This window comes from Coregonus lavaretus, assembly GCF_964263955.1.
Source record: "Coregonus lavaretus genome assembly, chromosome: 10".
Taxonomy (NCBI): Eukaryota; Metazoa; Chordata; class Actinopteri; order Salmoniformes; family Salmonidae; genus Coregonus; species Coregonus lavaretus.
In genome coordinates this window covers 232,579-259,810 of record NC_139997.1, presented here as the reverse complement: position 1 = coordinate 259,810, position 27,232 = coordinate 232,579, and the positions used below count along the sequence as shown (strand labels likewise).

General features: G+C 46.0%; 1 protein-coding gene across 1 annotated transcript in view; it reads left to right on the top strand.

Moving 5' to 3' along the window:
* The window catches only part of LOC311135708 (lysophosphatidic acid receptor 1), a 105,190-nt gene extending 79,868 nt beyond the window's left edge, over nucleotides 1–25,322 (top strand). Inside the window, exon 3 of the mRNA XM_084169730.1 lies at nucleotides 22,827–25,322. Within this exon, the coding sequence (XP_084025856.1) occupies nucleotides 22,827–23,134 (308 nt within the window). The 3' untranslated portion in view covers nucleotides 23,135–25,322. The remainder of the gene's footprint in view (nucleotides 1–22,826) is intronic.
* The last annotated feature ends 1,910 nt before the right edge of the window (nucleotides 25,323–27,232 follow it).

The following is a 27,232-nucleotide window of genomic DNA, read 5'->3' as shown; positions in this document are numbered from 1 at the left end:
TTACTGCACTCTGTCACAGTCCTGTCTAATTCACCATTACCTCACTCTGTCACAGTCCTGTCTAATTCACCATTACCTCACTCTGTCACAGTCCTGTCTAATTCACCATTACCTCACTCTGTCACAGTCCTGTCTAATTCACCATTACCTCACTCTGGATTCAAACAATGTGTTGTACACTATCAGTCAAAAGTTTGGACACACCTACTCATTCCTGTCACGCCCTGACTCTGGGGACACTTGTATGTTGAGCCAGGGTGTGAGTTTCCTTGTTTCTAGTTGGTGTATTTCTATGTTGACCAGAGTGGTTCTCAATCAGAGGCAACTAGTGTCAGCTGTTGCTGGTTGTCGCTGATTGGGAACCATATTTATTCAGTCTGTTTGCCACAGTGGTTTGTGGGATCTTGTTCCAGTGTGGTTTGTGTTTGACCGTGGACGTCACGTTATCGGTTTGTTGTTTTGTTAGTGTAATCACTAATAAAAGAGTATGTTCGCCTTCAACGCTGCGCCTTGGTCCTCCTCTGTTCCCGACGATCGTGACAGAAGATCCCACCAAGACTGGACCAAGCAGCGTGTCAAGGAGCCATCGCCAGGGAGATCTCTAGCGGATCTCCTTCGCCTCCTCGACTGGGTCAAGCCGTGTGAGGAAGAGAGGGGCTTGACGTGGAAGCAGAAGGGCGAATGGCTGGCGAAAAGTATGGAGACCTGGTCCACGGGCAGGAGAGAAGCCCAGAATTTTTTTAGGGGGGGGGCTCACGCCGTGGACGACGGGGCAGCAGGAGACCGCGGTAGAGCGGCCCAGCGGGTTGGCAGAGGAGGCCGCCAGGTTACGGGGGCCACTGGTCAAAGAGGGGAAGGAAGGTGTAGAGGCACGGCGAGAGGTACTGGGGTGTGTTGCCAGTCCGGTCCGGCCCGTTCCTGATCCCTGCGTAGGGCCAGTGGTGTGGGTCCCCAGTACGGTCCGGTCTGTTCCTGTCCCTTGCACCGAGCCTGTGGTGCGCGTCGCCAGCCCAGTCCGGTCCATTCCTGCTCTCCGCACCAAGTCAGTGGTGCGCTTCGTCAGCCCGGCCCGGCCTGTTCCTGCTCCCCGCACCAAGCCTATGGTGCGCGTCGCCAGCCCGGCCCGGCCTGTTCCTGCTCCCCGCACCAAGCCAAGGGTGCACGTCGCCAGCCCGGCCCGGCCTGTTCCTGCTCCCCTTACCAGGCCAATGGTGCGCGTCGCCAGCCCGGTCCGGCCCGCTCCTGCTCCCCGCACCAAGCCTATGGTGCGCGTCGCCAGCCAGGTCCGGCCCGCTCCTGCTCCCCGCACCAAGCCTATGGTGAGCGTCGCCAGCCCAGTCCGGTCCGTTCCTGCTCCCCGCACCAAGCCAATAGTGTGCGTCGTCAGTCCGGCACAGCCCGTGCCTGTGCCACCGGTGCCTGGTCTGGCACCGGTCAGCTGCTTCAAATAGCCCTTACACAGCCTGGAGGTGTGTTGGGTCATTGTCCTGTTGAAAAACAAATGATAGTCCCACTAAGCCCAAACCAGATGGGATGGTGTATCGCTGCAGAATGCTGTGGTAGCCATGCTGGTTAAGTGTGCCTTGAATTCTAAATAAATCACAGACAGTGTCACCAGCAAAGCACCCTCACACCATAACACCTCCTCCTCCATGCTTTATGGTGGGAAATACACATGCAGAGATCATCCGTTCACCCACACCTCATCTCACAAAGACACGGCGGTTGGAACCAAAAATCTCAAATTTGGACTCCTGACCAAAGGACACATTTCCACCAGTCTAATGTAAATTGCTCGTGTTTCTTGGCCCAAGCAAGTCTCTTCTTCTTATTGGTGTCCTTTAGTAGTGGTTTCTTTGCAGCAATTCGACCATGAAGGCCTGATTCACACAGTCCCCTCTGAACAGTTGATGTTGAGATGTGTCTGTTACTTGAACTTTAATTGGGCTGCAATTTCTGAGGCTGGTAACCCTAATGAACTTGTCCTCTGCAGCAGAGGTAACTCTGGGTCTTCCATTCCTGTGGCGGTCCTCATGAGAGCCAGTTTCATCATAGCGCTTGATGGTTTGTGCGACTGCACTTGAAGAAACTTTCAAAGTTCTTGAAATGTTCTGTGTTGACTGAACTTCATGTCTTAAAGTAATGATGGACTGTTGTTTCTCTGAGCTGTTCTTGCCATAATATGGACTTGGTGTTTTACCAAATAGGGCTATCTTCTGTATACCCCCCCTACCTTGTCACAATACAACTGATTGGCACAAACATTAATAAGGAAAGAAATTCCACAAATTAACTTTTAAGAAGGCACACCTGTTAATTGAAATGCATTCCAGGTAACTACCTCATGAAGCTGGTTGAGAGAATGCCAAGATTGTGCAAAGCTGTCGTCAAGGCAAAGGGTGGCTATTTGAAGAATCTCAAATCTAAAATATATTTTTGTTACTACATGATTCCATATATTATTCTACAATGTAGAAAACAGTAGAAAATTAAGACAAACCCTGGAATGAGTAGGTGTGTCCAAACGTTTGACTGGTACTGTATATCTGAAACAATGTGTTCTATATCTGAAACAATGTGTTTTATATCTGAAACAATGTGTTCTATATCTGAAACAATGTGTTCTATATCTGAAACAATGTGTTCTATATCTGAAACAATGTGTTCTATATCTGAAACAATGTGTTATATATCTGAAACAATGTGTTCTATATCTGAAACAATGTGTTCTATATCTGAAACAATGTGTTATATATCTGAAACAATGTGTTCTATATCTGAAACAATGTGTTCTATATCTGAAACAATGTGTTATATATCTGAAACAATGTGTTATATATCTGAAACAAAGTGTTCTATATCTGAAACAATGTGTTCTATATCTGAAACAAAGTGTTCTATATCTGAAACAATGTGTTATATATCTGAAACAATGTGTTCTATATCTGAAACAATGTGTTCTATATCTGAAACAATGTGTTCTATATCTGAAACAATGTGTTCTATATCTGAAACAATGTGTTCTATATCTGAAACAATGTGTTATATATCTGAAACAATGTGTTCTATATCTGAAACAATGTGTTATATATCTGAAACAATGTGTTCTATATCTGAAACAATGTGTTATATATCTGAAACAATGTGTTCTATATCTGAAACAATGTTGTATGTCTATTCTGTGAATGCAGAACAAATGACCATCTGCGTCCCAAATGGCACCCTATTCCCTATACAGTGCACTACTTTTATCCAGGGCCCGTAGTGCACTATGTAGGAAATGGGGTCCAATTTTGGATGGCCACTGTCCTCCAAGCCCCCCCTTAAACCATGGGCCAAGCCCTCCCATCTTAAACCATGGGCCAAGCCCTCCCATCTTAAACCATGGGCCAAGCCCTCCCATCTTAAACCATGGGCCAAGCCCTCCCATCTTAAACCATGGGCCAAGCCCTCCCATCTTAAACCATGGGCCAAGCCCTCCCATCTTAAACCATGGGCCAAGCCCTCCCATCTTAAACCATGGGCCAAGCCCTCCCATCTTAAACCATGGGCCAAGCCCTCCCATCTTAAAACCCCCTAAAGTCGAAATCTAATTAGCATAATAAAATAATCCCAATAAAAATCTGTCCGTTTAAACTAGAGATATCTGTTTTTTGTATCTCAATCCACAGCATATGCCTATATCACCCTTCAGCAGCTGGAGAGAAAGGTGACAGAGGTAGATCTGTGATTATCAGACCATGAGAAATCCCGAATACCAGTCTTCTCACAAAATCGTCTGTAGTGTACAAGACATACAATATGACCCCTCTATGGGAAGATGGCTCTACGACCCCTACAAGCGTCTTGGGACTCGTCTGAAGTCGGTCCAGCAGATCAGCCAACTTTTGTCTGTAGCGTCTGAAAAGTTTGGGTCACACACTAATATGACTCCTCTGTGTAAAGGTGAGACTCTAGGACACCCAGAGGCCTCACAAGACTCGTCTGAATGTCCCCCGGTATGAAACAATTTATGGAAGTATATATGGAGACTGTTTAGTGATAAAAAAAGTGGATGAATACATGTAAAATATATTTTTTTACAGTGTTTAATTGTGCAAGGCAACATTGAAGGAAGTCATACACTGAATGAATGCTGCACATGGATTGGGGGCCAGTTCAAACACAACATATAGAGAGGGGGAACAGTTTAAACACAACACCTAGAGAGATGGGGAACAGTTTAAACACAACACCTAGAGAGGGGGAACAGTTTAAACACAACACCTAGAGAGGGGGAACAGTTTAAACACAACACCTAGAGAGATGGAACAGTTTAAACACAACACCTAGAGAGGGGGAACAGTTTAAACACAACACCTAGAGAGGGGGAACAGTTTAAACACAACACCTACAGAGAGGGAACAGTTTAAACACAACACATAGAGAGGGGGAACAGTTTAAACACAACACCTAGAGAGATGGAACAGTTTAAACACAACACCTAGAGAGGGGGAACAGTTTAAACACAACACCTAGAGAGGGGGAACAGTTTAAACACAACACCTACAGAGAGGGAACAGTTTAAACACAACACATAGAGAGGGGGAACAGTTTAAACACAACACCTAGAGAGATGGAACAGTTTAAACACAACACCTAGAGAGAAGGAACAGTTTAAACACAACACCTAGAGAGATGGAACAGTTTAAACACAACACCTAGAGAGAAGGAACAGTTTAAACACAACACCTAGAGAGATGGAACAGTTTAAACACAACACCGTGAGAGGGAGAACAGTTTAAACACAACACCGTGAGAGGGGGAACAGTTTAAACACAACACCTAGAGAGGGGGAACAGTTTAAACACAACACCTAGAGAGGGGGAACAGTTTAAACACAACACCTAGAGATGGGGAACAGTTTAAACACAACACCTAGAGAGGGGGGACAGTTTAAACACAACACCTAGAGAGGGGGAACAGTTTAAACGTAACACCTAGTGAGATATAACAGTTTAAATACAACACCTAGAGAGATGGAACAGTTTAAACACAACACCTAGAGAGGGGGAACAGTTTAAACACAACACCTAGAGAGGGGGAACAGTTTAAACGTAACACCTAGTGAGATATAACAGTTTAAACACAACACCTATCCATAGGGAACCGTTTAAACGTAACACCTAGTGAGATATAACAGTTTAAACACATTTACATTATTTAGCAGACGCTCTTATCCAGAGCGACTTACAGTTAGTGCATACATTATTATTTTCATACTGGCCCGTGGGAAACGAACCCACGACCCTGGCGTTGCAAACGCCATGCTCTATCAACTGAGCTACATCCCTGCCGGCCATTCCCTCCCCTACCCTGGACGACGCTGGGCCAATTGTGCGCCGCCCCATTGGTCTCCCGGTTGCGGCCGGCTACAGCAGAGCCTGGATTCGAACCAGGATCTCTAGTGGCACAGCTAGCACTGCGATGCAGTGCCTTAGACCACTGCGCCACTCGAGATGGAACAGTTTAAACACAACACTTAGAGATGGGGAACAGTTTAAACACAACACCTAGAGAGGGGGAACAGTTTAAACACAACACCTAGAGAGGGGGAACAGTTTAAACACAACACATAGAGAGATGGAACAGTTTAAACACAACACATAGAGAGGGGGAACAGTTTAAACACAACACCTAGAGAGGGGGAACAGTTTAAACACAACACCTAGAGAGATGGAACAGTTTAAACACAACACCTAGAGAGATGGAACAGTTTAAACACAACATCTAGAGAGGGGGAACAGTTTAAACACAACACCTAGAGAGATGGAACAGTTTAAACACAACACCTAGAGAGGGGGAACAGTTTAAACACAACACCTAGAGAGATGGAACAGTTTAAACACAACACCTAGAGAGATGGAACAGTTTAAACACAACACCTAGAGAGATGGAACAGTTTAAACACAACACCTAGAGAGATGGAACAGTTTAAACACAACACCTAGAGAGGGGGAACAGTTTAAACACAACACCTAGAGAGGGGGAACAGTTTAAACACAACACCTAGAGAGATGGAACAGTTTAAACACAACACCTAGAGAGATGGAACAGTTTAAACACAACACCTAGAGAGATGGAACAGTTTAAACACAACACCTAGAGAGGGGGAACAGTTTAAACACAACACCTAGAGAGGGGGAACAGTTTAAACACAACACCTAGAGAGATGGAACAGTTTAAATACAACACCTAGAGAGGGGGAACAGTTTAAACACAACACCTAGAGAGGGGGAACAGTTTAAACACAACACCTAGAGAGGGGGAACAGTTTAAACACAACACCTAGAGAGATGGAACAGTTTAAACACAACACCTAGAGAGGGGGAACAGTTTAAACACAACACCTAGAGAGGGGGAACAGTTTAAACGTAACACCTAGAGAATGGGAACAGTTTAAACACAACACCTAGAGAGATGGAACAGTTTAAACACAACACCTAGAGAGGGGGAACAGTTTAAACACAACATCTAGAGAGGGGTAACAATTTAAACGTAACATCTAGAGAGGGGGAACAGTTTAAACATAACACCTAGAGAGGGGGAACAGTTGTTCACGTTGAACTACAGCGACTAAGAGCATGTTGGAGGGCCTTTCTGATTACTATCAGACCTGTTGGAGCACCACTGCATAATAATACATACATAACACATAATAACACTACATAACACATAATAACACTACATACATAACACATAATAACACTACATACATAACACATAATAACACTACATACATAACACATAATAACACTACATACATAACACATAATAACACTACATACATAACTCATAATAACACAACATAACACATAATAACACTACATAATACAGAATAACTCTACATAACACATAATAACACTACATAATACAGAATAACACTACATAACACATAATAACACTACATAATACAGAATAACACTACATAACACATAATAACACTACATGACACTATATAGCACTACATAGCACTACATAGTACTACATAACACTACATAATACAGAATAATACTACATAACACTACATAATACAGAATAACACTACATTACACTGCATAGCACTACATAATACCCAATAACGTAGGCATATTAGTGAGAACATCACATAGCTACACCAGGAAGTCTTTAGCAAATGTTTAGTTATTTACCAGATGTGGAATGCAGATAATGCTTGGATTATTCGGATCAAATAAATCCTGTTAGTTCCCAAGGGTTGTAAACTGTTATGGTCAAAACATATTCATGCAATGGTATCTAAAATGGGGAGAGGTCTGTCCGTAACAAAGTGCTGCTCTGCTTTCTTGACATTGCTATCAACAAAGCAAGTCCTACAGGCCATACAATGGCTTGCGAAAGTATTCATCCCCCTTGGTGTTTTTCCTTTTTTGTTGCATTACAACCTGGAATTAAAATTGATTTTAATTTGGCTTTCATGTAATGGACATACACAACATTGTCCAAATTGGTGAAGAGAAATGAAGAAAAATAACTTGGTTCAAGAAATTCTAAAAAATAAATAACGGAAAAGTGGTGTGTGCATATGTATTCACCCCCTTTGCTATGAAGCCAATAAATAAGATCTGGTGCAGCCAATTACCTTCAGAAGTCACATAATTAGTTAAATAAAGTCACATTAAATACTTTATACACCCATTCTGAAAGGCCCCAGAGTCTGCAACACCACTAAGCAAGGGGCACCACCAAGCAAGCGGCACCATGAAGACCAAGGAGCTCTCCAAACAGGTCAGAAAAAAAGTTGCGGAGAAGTACAGATCAGGGTTGGGTTATAAAAAAATATCAGAAACTTTGAACATCCCACGGAGCACCATTAAATCCATTATAAAAAAATTGAAAGAACATGGCACCACAACAAACCTGCAAACAGATGGCCGCCCACTAAAACTCACGGACCAGGCAAGGAGGGCATTAATCAGAGAGGCAACAAAAATACCAAAGATAACCCTGAAGGAGCTGCAAAGCTCCACAGCGGAGATTGGAGTATCTGTCCACAGGACCACTTTACACTCCACAGAGCTGGGCTTTACAGAAGAGTGGCCAGAAAAAAGCCATTGCTTAAAGAAAAAAATAAGCAAACATGTTTGGTGTTCGCCAAAAGGCATCCCAAAACATATGGAAGAAGGTACTCTGGTCAGATGAGACTAAAATTGAGCTTTTTGGCCATCAAGGAAAATTCTATGTCTGGCGCAAACCCAACACCTCTCATCACCCCGAGTACACCATCCCCACAGTGAAGCATGGTGGTGGCAACATCATGCTGTGGGGATGTTTTTCATTGGCAGGGACTGGGAAACTGCTCAGAACTGAAGGAATGATGGATGGCGCTAAATACAGGGGAATTCTTGAGGGAAACCTGTTTCAGTCTTCCAGAGATTTGAGACTGGGACGGAGGTTTACCTTCCAGCAGGACAATGGCCCTAAGCATACTGCTAAAGCAACACTTGAGTGGTTTAAGGGGAAACATTTAAATGTCTTGGAATGGCCTGGTCAAAGACCAGACCTCAATCCTATTGAGAATCTGTGGTATGACTCAAAGATTGCTGTACACCAGCGGAATCCATCAAACTTGAAGGAGCTGGAGCAGTTTTGCCTTGAAGAATGGGAAAAAATCCCAGTGGCTAGATGTGCCAAGCTTATAGAGACATACCCCAAGAGACTTGCAGCTGTAATTGCTGAAAAAGGTGGCTCTACAAAGGATTGACTTTGGGGGGGTGAATAGTTATGCACGCTCAGGTTTTCTGTTTTTTTGTCTTATTTCTTGTTTGTTTCACAATAAAAAATATGTTGCATCTTCAAAATGGTAGGCTTGTTGTGTAAATCAAATGGTACAAACCCCCCCAAAAATCCATTTTAATTCCAGGTTGTAAGGCAACAAAATAGGTAAAATGCCAAGGGTGGTGAATACTTTCGCAAGCCACTGTAGTTCCGTCGCACTTGGTCTAATGCCATAAGGTCAAGTGCTACAAAGAGGGACATAGGCCCAGAACAGAGCAGCACGGCAAGTAACTCACACAAGCAGTAAAATCAGATTTTAAAAACATTGTAAACTACACACACAGACACACACACACACACACACACACACACACACACACAGGCACACACACGCTAGTACACACACATACATTGTAATATTGTTGTATTGTGGTATTATACATTTTGTATTGTAGATATGTAGTGGTGTAATAATGTTATATGATATACTGTTTTATATTTTGTTTTATATGTCATGTAAATGCCTTAATGATCCATAATAAATCCCAGGAAGAGTAGCTGCTGCCTTGGCAGGAACTAATGGGGATCCATAATAAACCCCAGGAAGAGTAGCTGCTGCCTTGGCAGGAACTAATGGGGATCCATAATAAACCCCAGGAAGAGTAGCTGCTGCCTTGGCAGGAACTAATGGGGATCCATAATAAACCCCAGGAAGAGTAGCTGCTGCCTTGGCAGGAACTAATGGGGATCCATAATAAACCCCAGGAAGAGAAGCTGCTGCCTTGACAGGAACTAATGGGGATCCATAATAAACCCCAGGAAGAGTAGCTGCTGCCTTGGCAGGAACTAATGGGGATCCATAATAAACCCCAGGAAGAGTAGCTGCTGCCTTGGCAGGAACTAATGGGGATCCATAATAAACCCCAGGAAGAGTAGCTGCTGCCTTGGCAGGAACTAATGGGGATGCATAATAAACCCCAGGAAGAGTAGCTGCTGCCTTGGCAGGAACTAATGGGGATCCATAATAAACCCCAGGAAGAGTAGCTGCTGCCTTGGCAGGAACTAATGGGGATCCATAATAAACCCCAGGAAGAGTAGCTGCTGCCTTGGCAGGAACTAATGGGGATCCATAATAAACCCCAGGAAGAGTAGCTGCTGCCTTGGCAGGAACTAATGGGGCTCTATAATAAACCCCAGGAAGAGTAGCTGCTGCCTTGGCAGGAACTAATGGGGCTCTATAATAAACCCCAGGAAGAGTAGCTGCTGCCTTGGCAGGAACTAATGGGGCTCTATAATAAACCCCAGGAAGAGTAGCTGCTGCCTTGGCAGGAACTAATGGGGATCCATAATAAACCCCAGGAAGAGTAGCTGCTGCCTTGGCAGGAACTAATGGGGATCCATAATAAACCCCAGGAAGAGTAGCTGCTGCCTTGAATATATCTTGTTAATCATGTGCATTCTACAGGGTGTGTCCCAAATGGTACCCTATTCCCTATATATAGTCAAAAGTACTGCACTATGTTGGGAAAACGATGCCATTTGGCAATAGACTGTGTACGTCGTAATAGAAGTGAAATGCTTTGGTTTGTCTAAATGAAAAAGCCACAGGCTGGTTGAGAAACATATACTTGGTCACAGTGGAGGCTTTTTCACTTGTCAGAGTGGGATGGTGGCTTTCACCACAAAGAACCAGCTCAGCTTTTAGCTCCAGGGGAAAGAACTCCTCTGTAGCTCAGCTGGTACGGCGCTTGTAATGCCAGGGTAGTGGGTAGTGCAAAAGTATTCATCCCCCTTGGCATTTTTCCTATTTTGTTGCATTACGACCTGTAATTTAAATTGATTTTTATTTTTATTTCATGTAATGGACGAACACAAAATAGTCCAAATTGGTGAAGTGAAATGAAAAAAATAACTTAACTGAAAAGTGGTGCGTGCATATGTATTCACCCCCTTTGCTATGAAGCCCCTAAATAAGATATATTGCAACCAATTACCTTCAGAAGTCACATAATTAGTTAAATAAAGTCCACCTGTGTGCAATCTAAGTGTCACATGATCTGTCATGTGATCTCAGTATATATACACCTGTTTTGAAAGGCCCCAACACCACTAAGCAAGCGAGTCTGCAACACCACTAAGCAAGCGGCACCATGAAGACCAAGGAGCTCTCCAAACAGGTCAGGGACAAAGTTGTGGAGAAATACAGATCAGGGTTGGGTTATAAAAATATATCCAAAACTTTGAACATCCCACGGAGCACCATTAGATACATTATATAAAAATGGAAAGAATATGGCACCACAACAAACCTGCCAACAGATGGCCGCCCACCAAAACTCACGGACCAGGCAAGGAGGGCATTAATCAGAGAGGCAACAAAGAGACCAAAGATAACCCTGAAGGAGCTGCAAAGTTCCACAGCGGGATTGGAGTATCTGTCCATAGGACCACTTTACACTCCTCAGAGCTGGGCTTTAAGCCATACTTTTATTTATTTTTATTTCACCTTTATTTAACTCAATGCCAAGAATCAGCTGGAGTGGAGTAAAGCTCACCGCCATTGGAGCTGCTCCGGTCAACTGTAAGTGCTGTTATTGTGAAATGGAAACATCTAGAAGCAACAACGGCTCAGCCGCGAAGTGGTAGGCCACACAAGCTCACAGAACAGGACCGCCAAGTGCTGAAGCGCGTAGCACATAAAAATTATCTGTCCTCGGTTGCAACACTCGCTACAAAGTTCCAAACTGGCTCTGGAAGCAACGTCAGCACAATAACTGTTTGTCGGGAGCTTCATGAAATGGGTTTCCATGGCCGAGCAGTCACACACAAGCCTAAGATCACCATGCGCAATGCCAAGAATCAGCTGGAGTGGAGTAAAGCTCACCGCCATTGGAGCAGTGGAAACGCGTTTTCTGGAGTGATGAATCACGTTTCACCATCTGGCAGTCCGACGGACTAATCTGTGTTTGGCGGATACCAGGAGAACGCTACCTGCCCGAATGCATAGTGTAAAATTTGGTGGAGGAGGAATAATATCTGGGGCTGTTTTTCATGGTTCGGGCTAGGCCCCTTAGTTCCAGTGAAGGGAAATCTAAATGCTACAGCATACAATTACATTCTAGACGATTCTGTGCTTCCAACATTGTGTCCACAGTTTGGGGAAAGCCCTTTCCATAGTGACTGGTGCTGTAACTTTCCTAACGAACCTTGACCCTAATGGTCGACTGTCAAGTGCTCTGATGGGGAGTGGAATGGATAGGGGAACCAATGTAATGCCTAGACTATGTGCAAATGACCTGTCCATAAAGTTCCCAGCTGCGCTTGAATCGACCAGCACCTTACACTACGTGTAATCAGGAAAGTGGATGTGTAAGGTACAGTGCGCAGCAGAGGGCTCTGAACAAGTTTGGGTGTTCGATACATGGGGTGACGCGAGAGTGCACTGCCTGCCGCCTCCAGACCCAAAAGAACGCAGACGACAGCGTGCATCAGAATGTCCTCCCGTGCCACAAGACTGACACTGGTGCTGTCGTCCTCTGCTCTCCCAGGTCGCAGCTCCACCCAGCTCCATCATCTCGTGATCCAGGACGTCCTCTAGAAGCCAGCAGGTTGTCCAACCAGATGGCCATGTCCACCAGTTTATCGAAAGACAACGTGGTATCCCGGCAGGCTAGCTCCCTTCGGACGTCCTCTCGTAGATGGCACCGGAAGTGGTCGATGAGGGCCCGCTCGTTCCACCCAGATCCAGCTGCTAGAGTACGAAACTCCAGGGGTAAAGTCCTGTGCGGTCCTCGTCCCCTGCCTCAGGTGGACCAGCCGCTCGCCTGCCTCTCCACCTTCAGGCGGGTGATTGAAGACGGCCCAAAAGAGTCGAGCGAACTCCCCGTAGTTGTCCAAGGCTACTCCTTCACTCCAGACCGTGTTGTCCCACTCCAGGGCTTTCCCCGAGAGGAATCCCTGGCAGAGAGCAGCTGTCCCGTCAAAATCCCATGGTCGAGATATGTCAATCTCTCTGGGTGCTGGGGAGTGGGTGGCTGGATCGGGTCGGTCAGCTGGTCCCGAAAGATCGTGTCCTCTCCTCTCCAGGCGTTGGACGACCTGGAGAACCCGATCCATCGCTTCTCCCAAGCTGGTTAGCATAGTCGGATGCTCCAGGACCCGTGCCACGACTTCAGGCAGGTGCTCCTCTCCTGCTGACTCCATGTTCGGGTGTGTGATTCTGTGAGAAGGTGATTTTGAAGGAGTCAGGTGCAGGAGGGTAAATCACAGAATAACAGGATTTATTCTGAACCACAGAGTTATGCAGTAATGCGTAAAAACAAGGCACAGAGTGAATAATCCCGGGCGATACAAAATACACGGAGCTCCACCGAGCTTCTCTCTCCTCCACAATAAACACAATAAACAATCACACACAAAGACAAGGGGGCAGAGTGAACACTTCTACAGGTACTTATACAGGGATATGAACCAGTTGTGTGTAATAAACAAGACAAAACAAATGGAATGATGAGATGAGGAGCGGCAGTGGCTAGAAGGCCGGTGACGACGAACGCCGAAGCCTGCCCGAACAAGGAGAGGAGGCAGCTTCGGAGGAAGTCGTGACAGTTGCGTTATTTTCTCTGGGGTGTGTTGGGTTCTTTTCTCTGGGGTGAGTGTTGGGTTCTTTTCTCTGGGGTGAGTGTTGGTTCTTTTCTCTGGGGTGAGTGTTGGTGTTGGGTTCTTTTCTCTGGGGTGAGTGTTGGTTCTTTTCTCTGGGGTGAGTGTTGGTTCTTTTCTCTGGGGTGAGTGTTGGTGTTGGGTTCTTTTCTCTGGGGTGAGTGTTGGTGTTGGGTTCTTTTCTCTGGGGTGAGTGTTGGGTTCTTTTCTTTAGGGTGAGTGTTGGGTTCTATTCTCTGGGATGCGTGTTAGTTTTTAACAGTCTATCTTCCTCTAGGGTGTGTGAGGGTTGTGTTGGGTTTTAAATACACTCAGTTCATCCCTATCGTCTGGTATAAATTAGCCCCCATCCTTTTCCCACGACTTCCCAGGAACCAGTAACTACGAAGGGAGAAGCGTTCAGATTCTCTCTCTCTCTCTCTCTCTCTCTCTCTCTCTCTCTCTCTCTCTCTCTCTCTCTCTCTCTCTCTCTCTCTCTCTCTCTCTCTCTCTCTCTCTCTCTCTCTCTCTCTCTCTCTCTCTCTCTCTCTCTCTCTCAATATTTACATCCCACAGCTCAGAGGCTGTCAAGAACATCAGCCTTTCTGCCCTTCAATTATATATTTATTTACAGGGCAGATAGAATCACCCCTGGGGGAATACGACATAAAGCACCAGGCTTCCAGGAGGAAATTAAACATTATTATCTAAAACACAGAGATGCTTTTCCTGTTTCCCTGCTCTAAGTTGTTGTTCTCGGTTGGAGAACCCTTTGAAGAACCCTTTTGGGTTCTGTGAAGAACCCTTTCAACAGAGCCCTTTCGTAACCCTGCTCTGCTCTCTAACAGCTTGTAGAGATCATCTAACTCCTGAGAGTCTCTCTCTCTCTGCATAACTGAGACATGAGGTAGAGCCCCGCCAGGCTGAGCAGCTGCACACAGAATAAAAAACAGCTTTCACTAAATATCTGCTCTTTTGCAAAATCCCATCTGGAGTCTGAATATTGTTATTTTTTAAAACAGAGATTTTCAGCAGCAAAAACATGGATAGTCTTTTGTCTTGCGTTTTGATAATGGATATAATCGGAACGTCATGTTGATAGAAGTAAAATTGTAGCTGTGTAAATGTTGTTGCTGTGTTTCACACTCTGGCACCCACTCTGTGAAGCCCTGTGAAGGAAGGTCAAGGACGTGTTGTTGTCTTTAGACGGAGATAAGAGGAGGATAATATTAAGTTAGAGACACCAAGGAGATGACTTGTCCTTAGCAGAGAGCTACTAACTATCTGAGTGAGTCCTAAATAGCACCCTTTATAGTGCACTAATTTTGACTAGAGCCCTATGAGCCTAGAGGATGCCATTTGGGTTAGTGAATCATCAGACGTATAGACACACCGGCTGCTCATGAGAATTTCTGGAAGTTTGTTTAAGAAGTCTGTCATTACTGGACTTGGAATACAAGGTTGGAAACTACAAGGTTTCATCTGTGGATTAAGAGTGGTCAGATAAAGTACCAAGCGTTTACAGAGATAATGTGGATTTATGACAGGTTTATTACATATATATACAGTAGTACAGACATACTGTTTGTTTCCTGTTTCTATAGAATAATCTAACCTCATAGAGAGGAGATTTGAAACTCAGACATATACTTGTGTCTCATATACACTACCAGTCAAAAGTTTGGACAAACCTACTCATTCAAGGGTTTTCTTTATTTTTACTATTTTCTACATTGTAGAATAATAGTGAAGACATCAAAACTACGAAATAACACATATGGAATCATGTAGTAACCAAAAAAGTTTTAAACAAATCTAAATATATTTAATATTTTAGATTCTTCAAATAGCCACCATTTGCCTTGACGACAGCTTTGCACACTCTGTCCAAACTTTTGACTGGTACTGTAGTTGTTTTATACATACTGAGTCATTCAATAAATCATTTTTTTTGAGGGGGAGTCTGTCAGACTGATTTCTGGCCTCACTGAACAGTCCCATTCTCTAACCAACCAATCCTCACTGAACAGTCCCATTCTCTGACCAACCAATCCTCACTGAACAGTCCCATTCTCTAACCAACCAATCCTCACTGAACAGTCCCATTCTCTGACCAACCAATCCTCACTGAACAGTCCCATTCTCTAACCAACCAATCCTCACTGAACAGTCCCATTCTCTAACCAACCAATCCTCACTGGGCAGTCCCATTCTCTAACCAACCAATCCTCAGTGAGCGGTCCCATTCTCTAACCAACCAATCCTCACTGAACAGTCCCATTCTCTAACCAACCAATCCTCACTGGGCAGTCCCATTCTCTAACCAACCAATCCTCACTGAACAGTCCCATTCTCTAACCAACCAATCCTCAGTGAGCAGTCCCATTCTCTAACCAACCAATCCTCACTGAACAGTCCCATTCTCTAACCAACCAATCCTCACTGGGCAGTCCCATTCTCTAACCAACCAATCCTCACTGAACAGTCCCATTCTCTAACCAACCAATCCTCAGTGAGCAGTCCCATTCTCTAACCAACCAATCCTCACTGAACAGTCCCATTCTCTAACCAACCAATCCTCACTGAACAGTCCCATTCTCTGACCAACCAATCCTCACTGAACAGTCCCATTCTCTAACCAACCAATCCTCACTGAACAGTCCCATTCTCTAACCAACCAATCCTCACTGAACAGTCCCATTCTCTAACCAACCAATCCTCACTGAACAGTCCCATTCTCTAACCAACCAATCCTCACTGGGCGGTCCCATTCTCTAACCAACCAATCCTCACTGAACAGTCCCATTCTCTAACCAACCAATCCTCACTGAACAGTCCCATTCTCTAACCAACCAATCCTCACTGAACAGTCCCATTCTCTGACCAACCAATCCTCACTGGGCGGTCCCATTCTCTAACCAACCAATCCTCACTGGGCGGTCCCATTCTCTAATCAACCAATCCGCACTGAGCAGTCCCATTCTCTAACCAACCAATCCGCACTGAGCAGTCCCATTCTCTGACCAATCCTCTCCTCCTCACCAGTATATGAAGGTCGGACTAACGACATTAAGGAGAAACTGGTTGGAATGATGTTGTTATTGTTGTGCTCACTAATGTGCTCTTCTAGTTGAACGCTGGTGCTTTAAGAAATGTTCATGTGAAGTGTACGTGCACAGGTGTGTCAGTGTTACACAACTTTTCTACATTTACATTTACATCATTTAGCAGACGCTCTTATCCAGAGCGACTTACAAATTGGTGCATTCAACTTATGATATGACAACCACATTTTTTTGGGGGGGTGGGGGGGGCTGGGGGGGGGGGTGGTAGAAGGATTACTTTATACTATTCCAGGTATTCCTTAGAGTTTCAAGTGTCTCCGGAAGGTGGTAGTGACTCCGCTGTCCTGGCGTCGTGGGGGAGCTTGTTCCACCATTGGGGTGCCAGAGCAGTGGATAGCTTTGACTGGGCTGAGCGGGAACTCTGCTTCCGTAGAGTTAGGGGAGCCAGCAGGCCAGAGGTGGATGAATGTAGTGCCCTCATTTGGGTGTAGGGTCTGATCAAATCAAATCAAATCAAATCAAATCAAATTTTATTGGTCACATGCGCCGAATACAACAGGTGCAGACATTACAGTGAAATGCTTACTTACAGCCCTTAACCAACAGTGCATTTATTTTAAACAAAAGAAGTAAAAATAAAACAACAACAACAAAAAAAATAGTGTTGAGAAAAAAAAAAGAGCAGAAGTAAAAGTAAAGTGACAGTAGGGAGGCTATATATACAGGGGGGTACCGGTGCAGAGTCAATGTGCGGGGGCACCGGCTAGTTGAGGTAGTTGAAGTAATATGTACATGTGGGTAGAGTTAAAGTGACTATGCATAAATAATTAACAGAGTAGCAGCAGCGTAAAAAGGATGGGGTGGGGGGGCAGTGCAAATAGTCCGGGTAGCCATGATTAGCTGTTCAGGAGTCTTATGGCTTGGGGGTAGAAGCTGTTGAGAAGTCTTTTGGACCTAGACTTGGCACTCCGGTACCGCTTGCCGTGCGGTAGCAGAGAGAACAGTCTATGACTAGGGTGGCTGGAGTCTTTGACAATTTTGAGGGCCTTCCTCTGACACCGCCTGGTATAGAGGTCCTGGATGGCAGGAAGCTTTGCCCCAGTGATGTACTGGGCCGTACGCACTACCCTCCGTAGTGCCTTGCGGTCGGAGGCCAAGCAGTTGCCATACCAGGCGGTGATGCAACCAGTCAGGATGCTCTCGATGGTGCAGCTGTATAATTTTTTTAGGATCTGAGGACCCATGCCAAATCTTTTTAGTCTCCTGAGGGGGAATAGGCTTTGTCGTGCCCTCTTCACGACTGTCTTGGTGTGTTTGGACCATGATAGTTTGTTGGTGATGTGGACACCAAGGAACTTGAAGCTCTCAACCTGTTCCACTACAGCCCCGTCGATGAGAATGGGGGCGTGCTCAGTCCTCTTTTTTTTCCTGTAGTCCACAATCATCTCCTTTGTCTTGGTCACGTTGAGGGAGAGGTTGTTGTCCTGGCACCACACGGCCAGATCTCTGACCTCCTCCCTATAGGCTGTCTCATCGTTGTCGGTGATCAGGCCTACCACTGTTGTGTCGTCGGCAAACTTAATGATGGTGTTGGAGTCGTGCCTGGCCATGCAGTCATGGGTGAACAGAGAGTACAGGAGGGGACTGAGCACGCACCCCTGAGGGGCCCCCGTGTTGAGGATCAGTGTGGCAGATGTGTTGTTACCTACCCTTACCACCTGGGGGCGGCCCGTCAGGAAGTCCAGGATCCAGTTGCAGAGGGAGGTGTTTAGTCCCAGGATCCTTAGCTTAGTGATGAGCTTAGAGGGCACTATGGTGTTGAATGCTGAGCTGTAGTCAATGAATAGCATTCTCACGTAGGTGTTCCTCTTGTCCAGGTGGGAAAGGGCAGTGTGGAGTGCAATAGAGATTGCATCATCTGTGGATCTGTTGGGGCGGTATGCAAATTGGAGTGGGTCTAGGGTTTCTGGGATAATGCTGTTGATGTGAGCCATGACCAGCCTTTCAAAGCACTTCATGGCTACAGACGTCAGTGCTACGGGTCGGTAGTCATTTAGGCAGGTTATCTTAGAGTCCTTGGGCACGGGGACTATGGTGGTCTGCTTGAAACATGTTGGTATTACAGACTCAGTCAGGGACATGTTGAAAATGTCAGTGAAGACACTTGCCAGTTGGTCAGCACATGCTCGGAGTACACGTCCTGGTAATCCGTCTGGCCCTGCGGCCTTGTGAATGTTGACCTGCTTAAAAGTCTTACTCACATCGGCTACGGAGAGCGTGATCACATAGTCATCCGGAACAGCTGGTGCTCTCATGCATGCTTCAGTGTTGCTTGCCTCGAAGCGAGCATAGAAGTGGTTTAGCTCGTCTGGTAGGCTTGTGTCACTGGGCAGCTCGCGGCTGTGCTTCCCTTTGTAGTCTGTAATAGTTTTCAAGCCCTGCCACATCCGACGAGCGTCAGAGCCAGTGTAGTACGATTCAATCTTAGACCTGTATTGACTCTTTCCTGTTTGATGGTTCGTCGGAGGTCATAGCGGGATTTCTTATAAGCGTCCGGGTTAGAGTCCCGTTCCTTGAAGGCGGCAGCTCTACCCTTTAGCTCAGTGCGGATGTTTCCTGTAATCCATGGCTTCTGGTTGGGGTATGTACGTACGGTCACTGTGGGGACGACATCATCGATGCACTTATTGATGAAGCCAGTGACTGATGTGGTGTACTCCTCAATGCTGTCTGAAGAATCCCGGAACATGTTCCAGTCTGTGCTAGCAAAACAGTCCTGTAGCTTAGCATCTGCGTCATCTGACCACTTTTTTATTAACCGAGTCACTGGTGCTTCCTGCTTTAGTTTTTGCTTATAAGCAGGAATCAGGAGGATAGAGTTATGGTCAGATTTGCCAAATGGAGGGCGAGGGAGAGCTTTGTATGCGTCTCTGTGTGTGGAGTAAAGGTGGTCTAGAGTTTTTTTCCCTCTGGTTGCACATTTAACATGCTGGTAGAATCAGAGCCTGAAGGTAAGGAGGTGCCGTTCCCCTCACAGCTCCATAGGCAAGCACCATGGTCTTGTAGTAGATGCGAGCCTCAACTGGAAGCCAGTGGAGTGTGCGGAGGAGCGGGGTGACATGAGAGAACTTGGGAAGGTTGAACACCAGATGGGTTGCAGCGTTCTGGATAAGTTGTAGGGGTTTAATGGCACAGGCAGAGAGCCCAGCCAACAGCGAGTTGCAGGAATCCAGACGGGAGATGACAAGTGCCTGGATTAGGACCTGTGCCACTTTCTGTGTAAGGTAGGGTCGTACTCTGCGAATGTTGTAGAGCATGAACCTGCAGGATCGGGTCACCGCTTTGATGTTAGCGGAGAACGACAGGGTGTTGTTCAGGGTCACGCCAAGGTTCTTTGCACTCTGGGAGGAGGACATAATGGAGTTGTCAACCGTGATGGCGAGATCATGGAGCGGGCAGTCCTTCCCTGGGAGGAAGAGCAGCTCCGTCTTGCTGAGGTTCAGCTTGAGGTGGTGATCCGACATCCACACTGATATGTCTGCCAGACCTGCAGAGATGCGATTCGCCACCTGGTTATCAGAAGGGGGAAAGGAGAAAATTAATTGTGTGTCGTCTGCGTAGCAATGATAGGAGAGACCATGTGAGGATATGACAGAGCCAAGTGACATGGTGTATAGAGAGAATAGGAGAGGGCCTAGAACTGAGCCCTGGGGGACACCAGTGGTGAGAGCACATGGTGCGGAGACAGATTCTTGCCACGCCACCTGGTAGGAGCGACCTGTCAGGTAGGACGCAATCCAAGAGTGAGCAGCGCCGGAGATGCCCAACTCGGAGAGGGTGGAGAGGAGGATCTGATGGTTCACAATATCAAAGGCAGCGGATAGGTCTAGAAGGATAAGAGCAGAGGAGAGAGAGTTAGCTTTAGCAGTGCGGAGAGCCTCCGTGACACAGAGAAGAGCAGTCTCAGTTGAATGACAAGTCTTGAAACCTGACTGGTTTGGATCAAGAAGTTCATTCTGAGCGAGATAGCAGGAGAGTTGGCTAGAGACGGCACGCTCAAGAGTTTTGGAGAGAAAATAAAGAAGGGATACTGGTCTGTAGTTGTTGACATCGGAGGGATCGAGTGTAGGTTTTTTGAGGAGGGGTACAACTCTCGCTCTCTTGAAGACGGAAGGGACATTGGCAGCAGTCAAGGATGAGTTGATGAGCGTGGTGAGGTAAGGGAGAAGGTCTCCGGAAATGGTCTGGAGAAGATAGGAGGGGATAGGGTCAAGCGGGCAGGTTGTTGGGCGGCCGGCCATCACAAGTCGCAAGATTTCTTCTGGAGAGAGAGGGGAGAAAGAAGTCAAAGCATTGGGTATGGCATTGTGAGCAGGACCAGCGGTGTCATTTGACTTAATAAATGAGGATCGGATGTCGTCAACCTTTTTTTCAAAATAGTTGACGAAGTCATCCACAGAGAGGGAGGAGGAAGGGGGAGGAGGAGGATTCAGCAGGGAGGAGAAGGTGGCAAAGAGCTTCCTAGGGTTAGAGGCAGAGGCTTGAAATTTAGAGTGGTAGAAAGTGGCTTTAGCAGCGGAAATAGAGGAAGAGAATGTAGAGAGGAGGGAGTGAAAAGATGACAGGTCCACAGGGAGTCTAGTTTTCCTCCACCAGATGCTCTCGGGTATGCGAGAACACATGATCAGACGAGGAAAGAGCAGTAGGAGTAGCAGTGTTTTCTGTTGTAATCCATGTTTCCGTCAGCGCCAAGATATCGAGGGACTGGAGGGTAGCATAGGCTGAGATGAACTCTGCCTTGTCCAGAGGCTGCCAGAGACCTGGAACTCCACGTGGGTCGTGCATTCAGGGACCACCAGATTAGAGTGGCAACAGCCATGTGGTGTGAAACGTTTGTATGGCCTGTGCAGAGAGGAGAGAACAGGGATAGACAGACACATAGTTGACAGGCTACAGAGAATGGCTACAATAATGCAAAGGAGATTGGAATGAAATTAACTAAACATCTGGGAAAGCGAGAGAGCGGGGCCTCCCTCACTTACGTTTCACTGAAACACTCAAATATAACTCTCCCAACTTCCACTTTAGAAATTATAATTGTTGTAAACTACAGCGGTTCAATGTTTTCTAGGAATAGACTCTTTAACTTAGTTTATTCAGCTAACTTGGTACAGTATTCTTCCGTGAAAACCGTCCAGGGCACCGAATCCAATGACGCCATAGCCAACTAGCATGCCAGCCTCCAATAACACTGTTTAGCACCAATACTCGGTTACAACAAACCACTAGTGTGTAAACACGCCAAGCAGATAATTTGTGTCCGTGTCTAACGTTGTGTAAAGTTTTGGGTTAGTTTTGACAGTTTGATTGAATACGTCGTCAACTTATTCAGCCAGTTAGTTAGCTAGAATAGTTAGCATACTAGCTAGCCATTGCTCTCTGCCAACGAACCACCCCCTCCTCCCACGGCACGAACACACAGAGAGCCAAGCTAACGTTAATTAGTCACCCATGTCCCGAATTCCCTTGAATGACTCTGGTTACCAGTATGTAAAAACAAAACAAAAATAAATGTAGGTTATAACTTACCCTTAGTAGCTACTGTTAGCCAGTTAAATGCAAAGCTACCCACTGAATCGATTCAGCCAGTTCGCGTCTGTCCCAACGGAGAGAAAGCGTCTCCAAATATTAAAGCTAGGTCGTTCCAGCTATTGTTTAGTTAGCTATCCAGGTAGCAACAAGCTAGCTACATTTCGAGTACATTAGCTACTAACTACCTAACGTTAATGCTTCAGATAATGAGGTTAGAAAAACAGCTGAATGGTAGGTAGCTAGCTGGCATAATTACAGGTACTCTTAAGTGTGAAATAACATTGGAAACAACTATCCACAGTTGCTAATAGTTACCAGAAGCTACCCGCTAGCTAGCTAGCATTATTGGTCCAGGTAGCGGGTTAGCTAGCCTTGTGCTTCACCGGGCTCAGCCGAATACAATACTTACCTACAATACTTACCTACAATAACTACCTAGATAAACTACCTACAATACCTAACTACAATACCTACCTACAATCTAAATACATGGTTTAAGCTTTACTCAACACCATATAAGAAGCCAAGCTTACCTCCCGTTAGGGAGAGAAACAACCAGTTAAAACATGTTGATCCGTCTCTAAAAACAGTTATGATGCCCAGACCATTTTGCCCGTGACATGGGCGTTTATCCTGTTTCGATAGAATCCTTATGTTATTAATATATAGAAAATAACATGAAAACTCTATTAGATATATTTATTCTCCTTATTTGATCTTTCAGGCTTAAATCTAACCTCTCCTCTCGTCCTCCAGGTGCGTTCATCGTGTGCTGGACTCCAGGCCTGGTTCTCCTCCTCCTTGATGTGTTCTGTGCCAACTGTAACGTCCTGGACTTTGAGAAGTTCTTCCTGCTTCTGGCTGAGTTTAACTCTGCTATGAACCCCATCATCTACAGCTACCGGGACAAGGAGATGAGTGCCACCTTCAAGCAGATCCTGTGCTGCCAGCGCCAGGAGAACGTTAACGGGACGGCAGCCGAGGGCTCTGACCGCTCAGCCTCCTCTATTAATCACACCGTGCTGAGTGGAGGGAAACAAAACAATGATCACTCAGTGGTGTGAGGAGAGGAGAGGAGGAGGAGAGGAGAGGGACTGGAGCTGGAGCTGGAGACAGGAGGAGAGGAGAGGGACTGGGGCTGGAGCTGGAGGAGAGGAGGAGAGGAGAGGGACTGGAGCTGGAGACAGGAGGAGAGGAGAGGAACTGGAGCTGGAGGAGAGGAGAGTAACTGGAGCTGGAAACAGGAGGAGAGGAGAGGAGCTGGAGCTGGAGCTGGAGGAGAGGAGAGGGACTGGGGCTGGAGACAGAAGGAGAGGAGAGGGACTGGGGCTGGAGCTGGAGGAGAGGAGGAGAGGAGAGGGGCTGGAGCTGGAGGAGAGGAGGAGAGGAGAGGAACTGGAGCTGGAGGAGAGGAGAGGAACTGGAGCTGGAGACAGGAGGAGAGGAGAGGGACTGGAGCTGGAGCTGGAGGAGAGGAGAGGGACTGGGGCTGGAGACAGGAGGAGAGGAGAGGGACTGGAGCTGGGACTGAAGGAGAGGAGAGGAGAGGGACTGGGGCTGGAGACAGGAGGAGAGGAGAGGGACTGGAGCTGGAGATAGGAGGAGAGGAGAGGGACTGGGGCTGGAGCTGTAGGAGAGGAGAGGGACTGGGGCTGGAGACAGAAGGAGAGGAGAGGAGAGGGACTGGGGCTGGAGACAGGAGGAGAGGAGAGGGACTGGAGCTGGGACTGGAGGAGGCAGAGGAACTGGAGCTAGAGCTGGAGGAGAGGAGAGGGACTGGAGCTGGGACAGGAGGAGAGGAGAGGAGAGGGACTGGGGCTGGAGACAGGAGGAGAGGAGAGGGACTGGAGCTGGGACAGGAGGAGAGGAGAGGAGAGGGACTGGGGCTGGAGACAGGAGGAGAGGAGAGGGACTGGAGCTGGAGACAGGAGGAGAGGAGAGGGACTGGAGCTGGAACTAGGTGGGGCTGCAGCCAGGAGGGACAGCAGTGTGGAGCCCATCCCAGGGGTGGCCAGGAGATGGGTGGGAGGATGAGGGCAGGCAGGGGCCAATGAGGTGGGTGGGAAATGGACTATAGGTCTAATGTTACTATAAAGACCAGGGAGATATGGACTATAGCTATAATGTTACGATAAAGTCCAGGGTGGTATAATGCAGAAGAAGGAGAAGCTAATGCCTTCTTGCTCTGAGGGTCGGAACAGAGGGTAGAGGCATTGCAAGACTCTGATAGGTTGTTAGTTATTTGTTTTCTATTTTGTAAAAAAAAAAATGTTTTTGTTGATGTTGATACCACATGAATTATTTAAAGACTAATCGATGATGATGTGAAGAACTGGCCAATGTATAACCACCTCTCCAGTATATAACCTGCTCTCTAGATTCCCTCTCTTTCTTACTGAACCTCTTGCCTTACTTCGGTTGTCTCAAATGGCACCCTATTCCCTACATAGTGCACTACTTTTGACCAGTGCCCAGGGCCACCTAGTCCACTATATAGGGAATAGGGTGCCATTTGGGACTCCTTACAGTAGCTTGTGAACTTGAAAGATGATGAAGTGTCTGTCCAGTGAATCGTTCTGCTAATCTCATCCTCACAGTGTCACAGAAACAAACCACCCTGATTTCTAACACCTTTCACTGCAGTATCTGTCATTATAAACACATTACAACGTCATCATACAGTATGGAGAAGAAGTGTCTTTCTAATTGGCTGAATAGCTTTTACCCAAGTATTTTAGTCCTCACTATTATCCCAACAGGTGTTACTGTATTCTGTTGTTGAGCCAGACCAAAGTGGAGCACTCTGTCTACATCACCAAGTAGGTAGTCTGCTAAGACCTGGGCTGTGTCCTAAATGAGCCCTGATCAAAACTACTGCCCTAAATAGGGAATATAGTTCCTTTTCGGACAAAACCCTGTTCGTCATTTTAACTTTCTGTTCCCAAGTGTGTTGATCTATTGACCGAAAGCTTGGGACCTGTTTAACCCAACTCATCCTAAGGCCTTGGCTGGATTCCACCCCTAGGATTACAGGCTAAAAAGCCTATGAATATCAAACAGTAAAACAGAAAGAATGTCGTGCCTAAGGAGAACCTGTTCATCATTTTAACTTCACGTTGGCTTTAAGCCAAGTATGAATTCCAAGTATGACAGACCATTTGGGACCATTGATTTGATTGGTGGCAATCCTGCTGTCTTCGGCAATAAAACAGTTTTATCAACTTGCGTGTCAGCAGGCAAGTTTTCAAGATATTGGACTTTCAAGAAGCATGGTGTCACCGGCCACATCATCATGATTAAGTATTTTGATTCATATGAAGCGTTTCGCATCGTCATGGTGAAGTATTTTGCATCGTCATGGTGATGTGGCCGGTGACGCTTTGCTTCTTGAAAATCCAATATCTTGAAAACTTGACTGCTGACACGCAAAACATGTTGGGACTGTAACAGTGGACAAATGAAAAAAAAATACCAAAAGATTTGACTGCTTTTTTTTTTCCTGGCTTTGTTCAGATACCATGTTTTTTGAACAATCAGAAAGCATAAACATTCCAGACTTTTCAAGGTGCACACTCTGTCCTGGACAATGACCACAGGAAGTGCTTCTCAGTAGAGGTGCATCTGCAGTTAAGGTCCCTATAGAGTGCATATAGATGCTTTTATGTGACTATAGGTTTATTTATGCTATTCATCTGAATGGGACCCTATAATGCAGCTGGATAACAAACATTTACTCAAGCAGCTTGATGACCTAATGGTGTTACATCTAATGATAGATGATAGATGTAAAATATATATATAGCTGAAGATGTAATACATGTTAAATCAAGACTGTAATGTCTGTCTGTCCTATCAGCATGTATGGACACTTCCCTGTCTTCATCACCCATACCTTCATCCTGAGTGTGTACGAGACCTTCCCTGTCTTCATCACCCATACCTTCATCCTGAGTGTGTAATATGGACACTTCCCTGTCTTCATAACCCATACCTTCATCCTGAGTGTGTAATATGGACACTTCCCTGTCTTCATAACCCATACCTTCATCCTGAGTGTGTAATATGGACACTTCCCTGTCTTCATCACCCATACCTTCATCCTGAGTGTGTACGAGACCTTCCCTGTCTTCATAACCCATACCTTCATCCTGAGTGTGTAATATGGACACTTCCCTGTCTTCATAACCCATACCTTCATCCTGAGTGTGTAATATGGACACTTCCCTGTCTTCATCACCCATACCTTCATCCTGAGTGTGTAATATGGACACTTCCCTGTCTTCATAACCCATACCTTCATCCTGAGTGTGTAATATGGACACTTCCCTGTCTTCATAACCCATACCTTCATCCTGAGTGTGTAATATGGACACTTCCCTGTCTTCATAACCCATACCTTCATCCTGAGTGTGTAATATGGACACTTCCCTGTCTTCATCACCCATACCTTCATCCTGAGTGTGTAATATGGACACTTCCCTGTCTTCATAACCCATACCTTCATCCTGAGTGTGTAATATGGACACTTCCCTGTCTTCATCACCCATACCTTCATCCTGAGTGTGTAATATGGACACTTCCCTGTCTTCATCACCCATACCTTCATCCTGAGTGTGTAATATGGACACTTCCCTGTCTTCATAACCCATACCTTCATCCTGAGTGTGTAATATGGACACTTCCCTGTCTTCATCACCCATACCTTCATCCTGAGTGTGTAATATGGACACTTCCCTGTCTTCATCACCCATACCTTCACCCTGAGTGTGTACGAGACCTTCCCTGTCTTCATAACCCATACCTTCATCCTGAGTGTGTAATATGGACACTTCCCTGTCTTCATAACCCATACCTTCATCCTGAGTGTGTAATATGGACACTTCCCTGTCTTCATCACCCATACCTTCACCCTGAGTGTGTACGAGACCTTCCCTGTCTTCATAACCCATACCTTCATCCTGAGTGTGTACGAGACCTTCCCTGTCTTCATAACCCATACCTTCATCCTGAGTGTGTAATATGGACACTTCCCTGTCTTCATAACCAATACCTTCATCCTGAGTGTGTACGAGACCTTCCCTGTCTTCATAACCCATACCTTCATCCTGAGTGTGTAATATGGACACTTCCCTGTCTTCATAACCCATACCTTCATCCTGAGT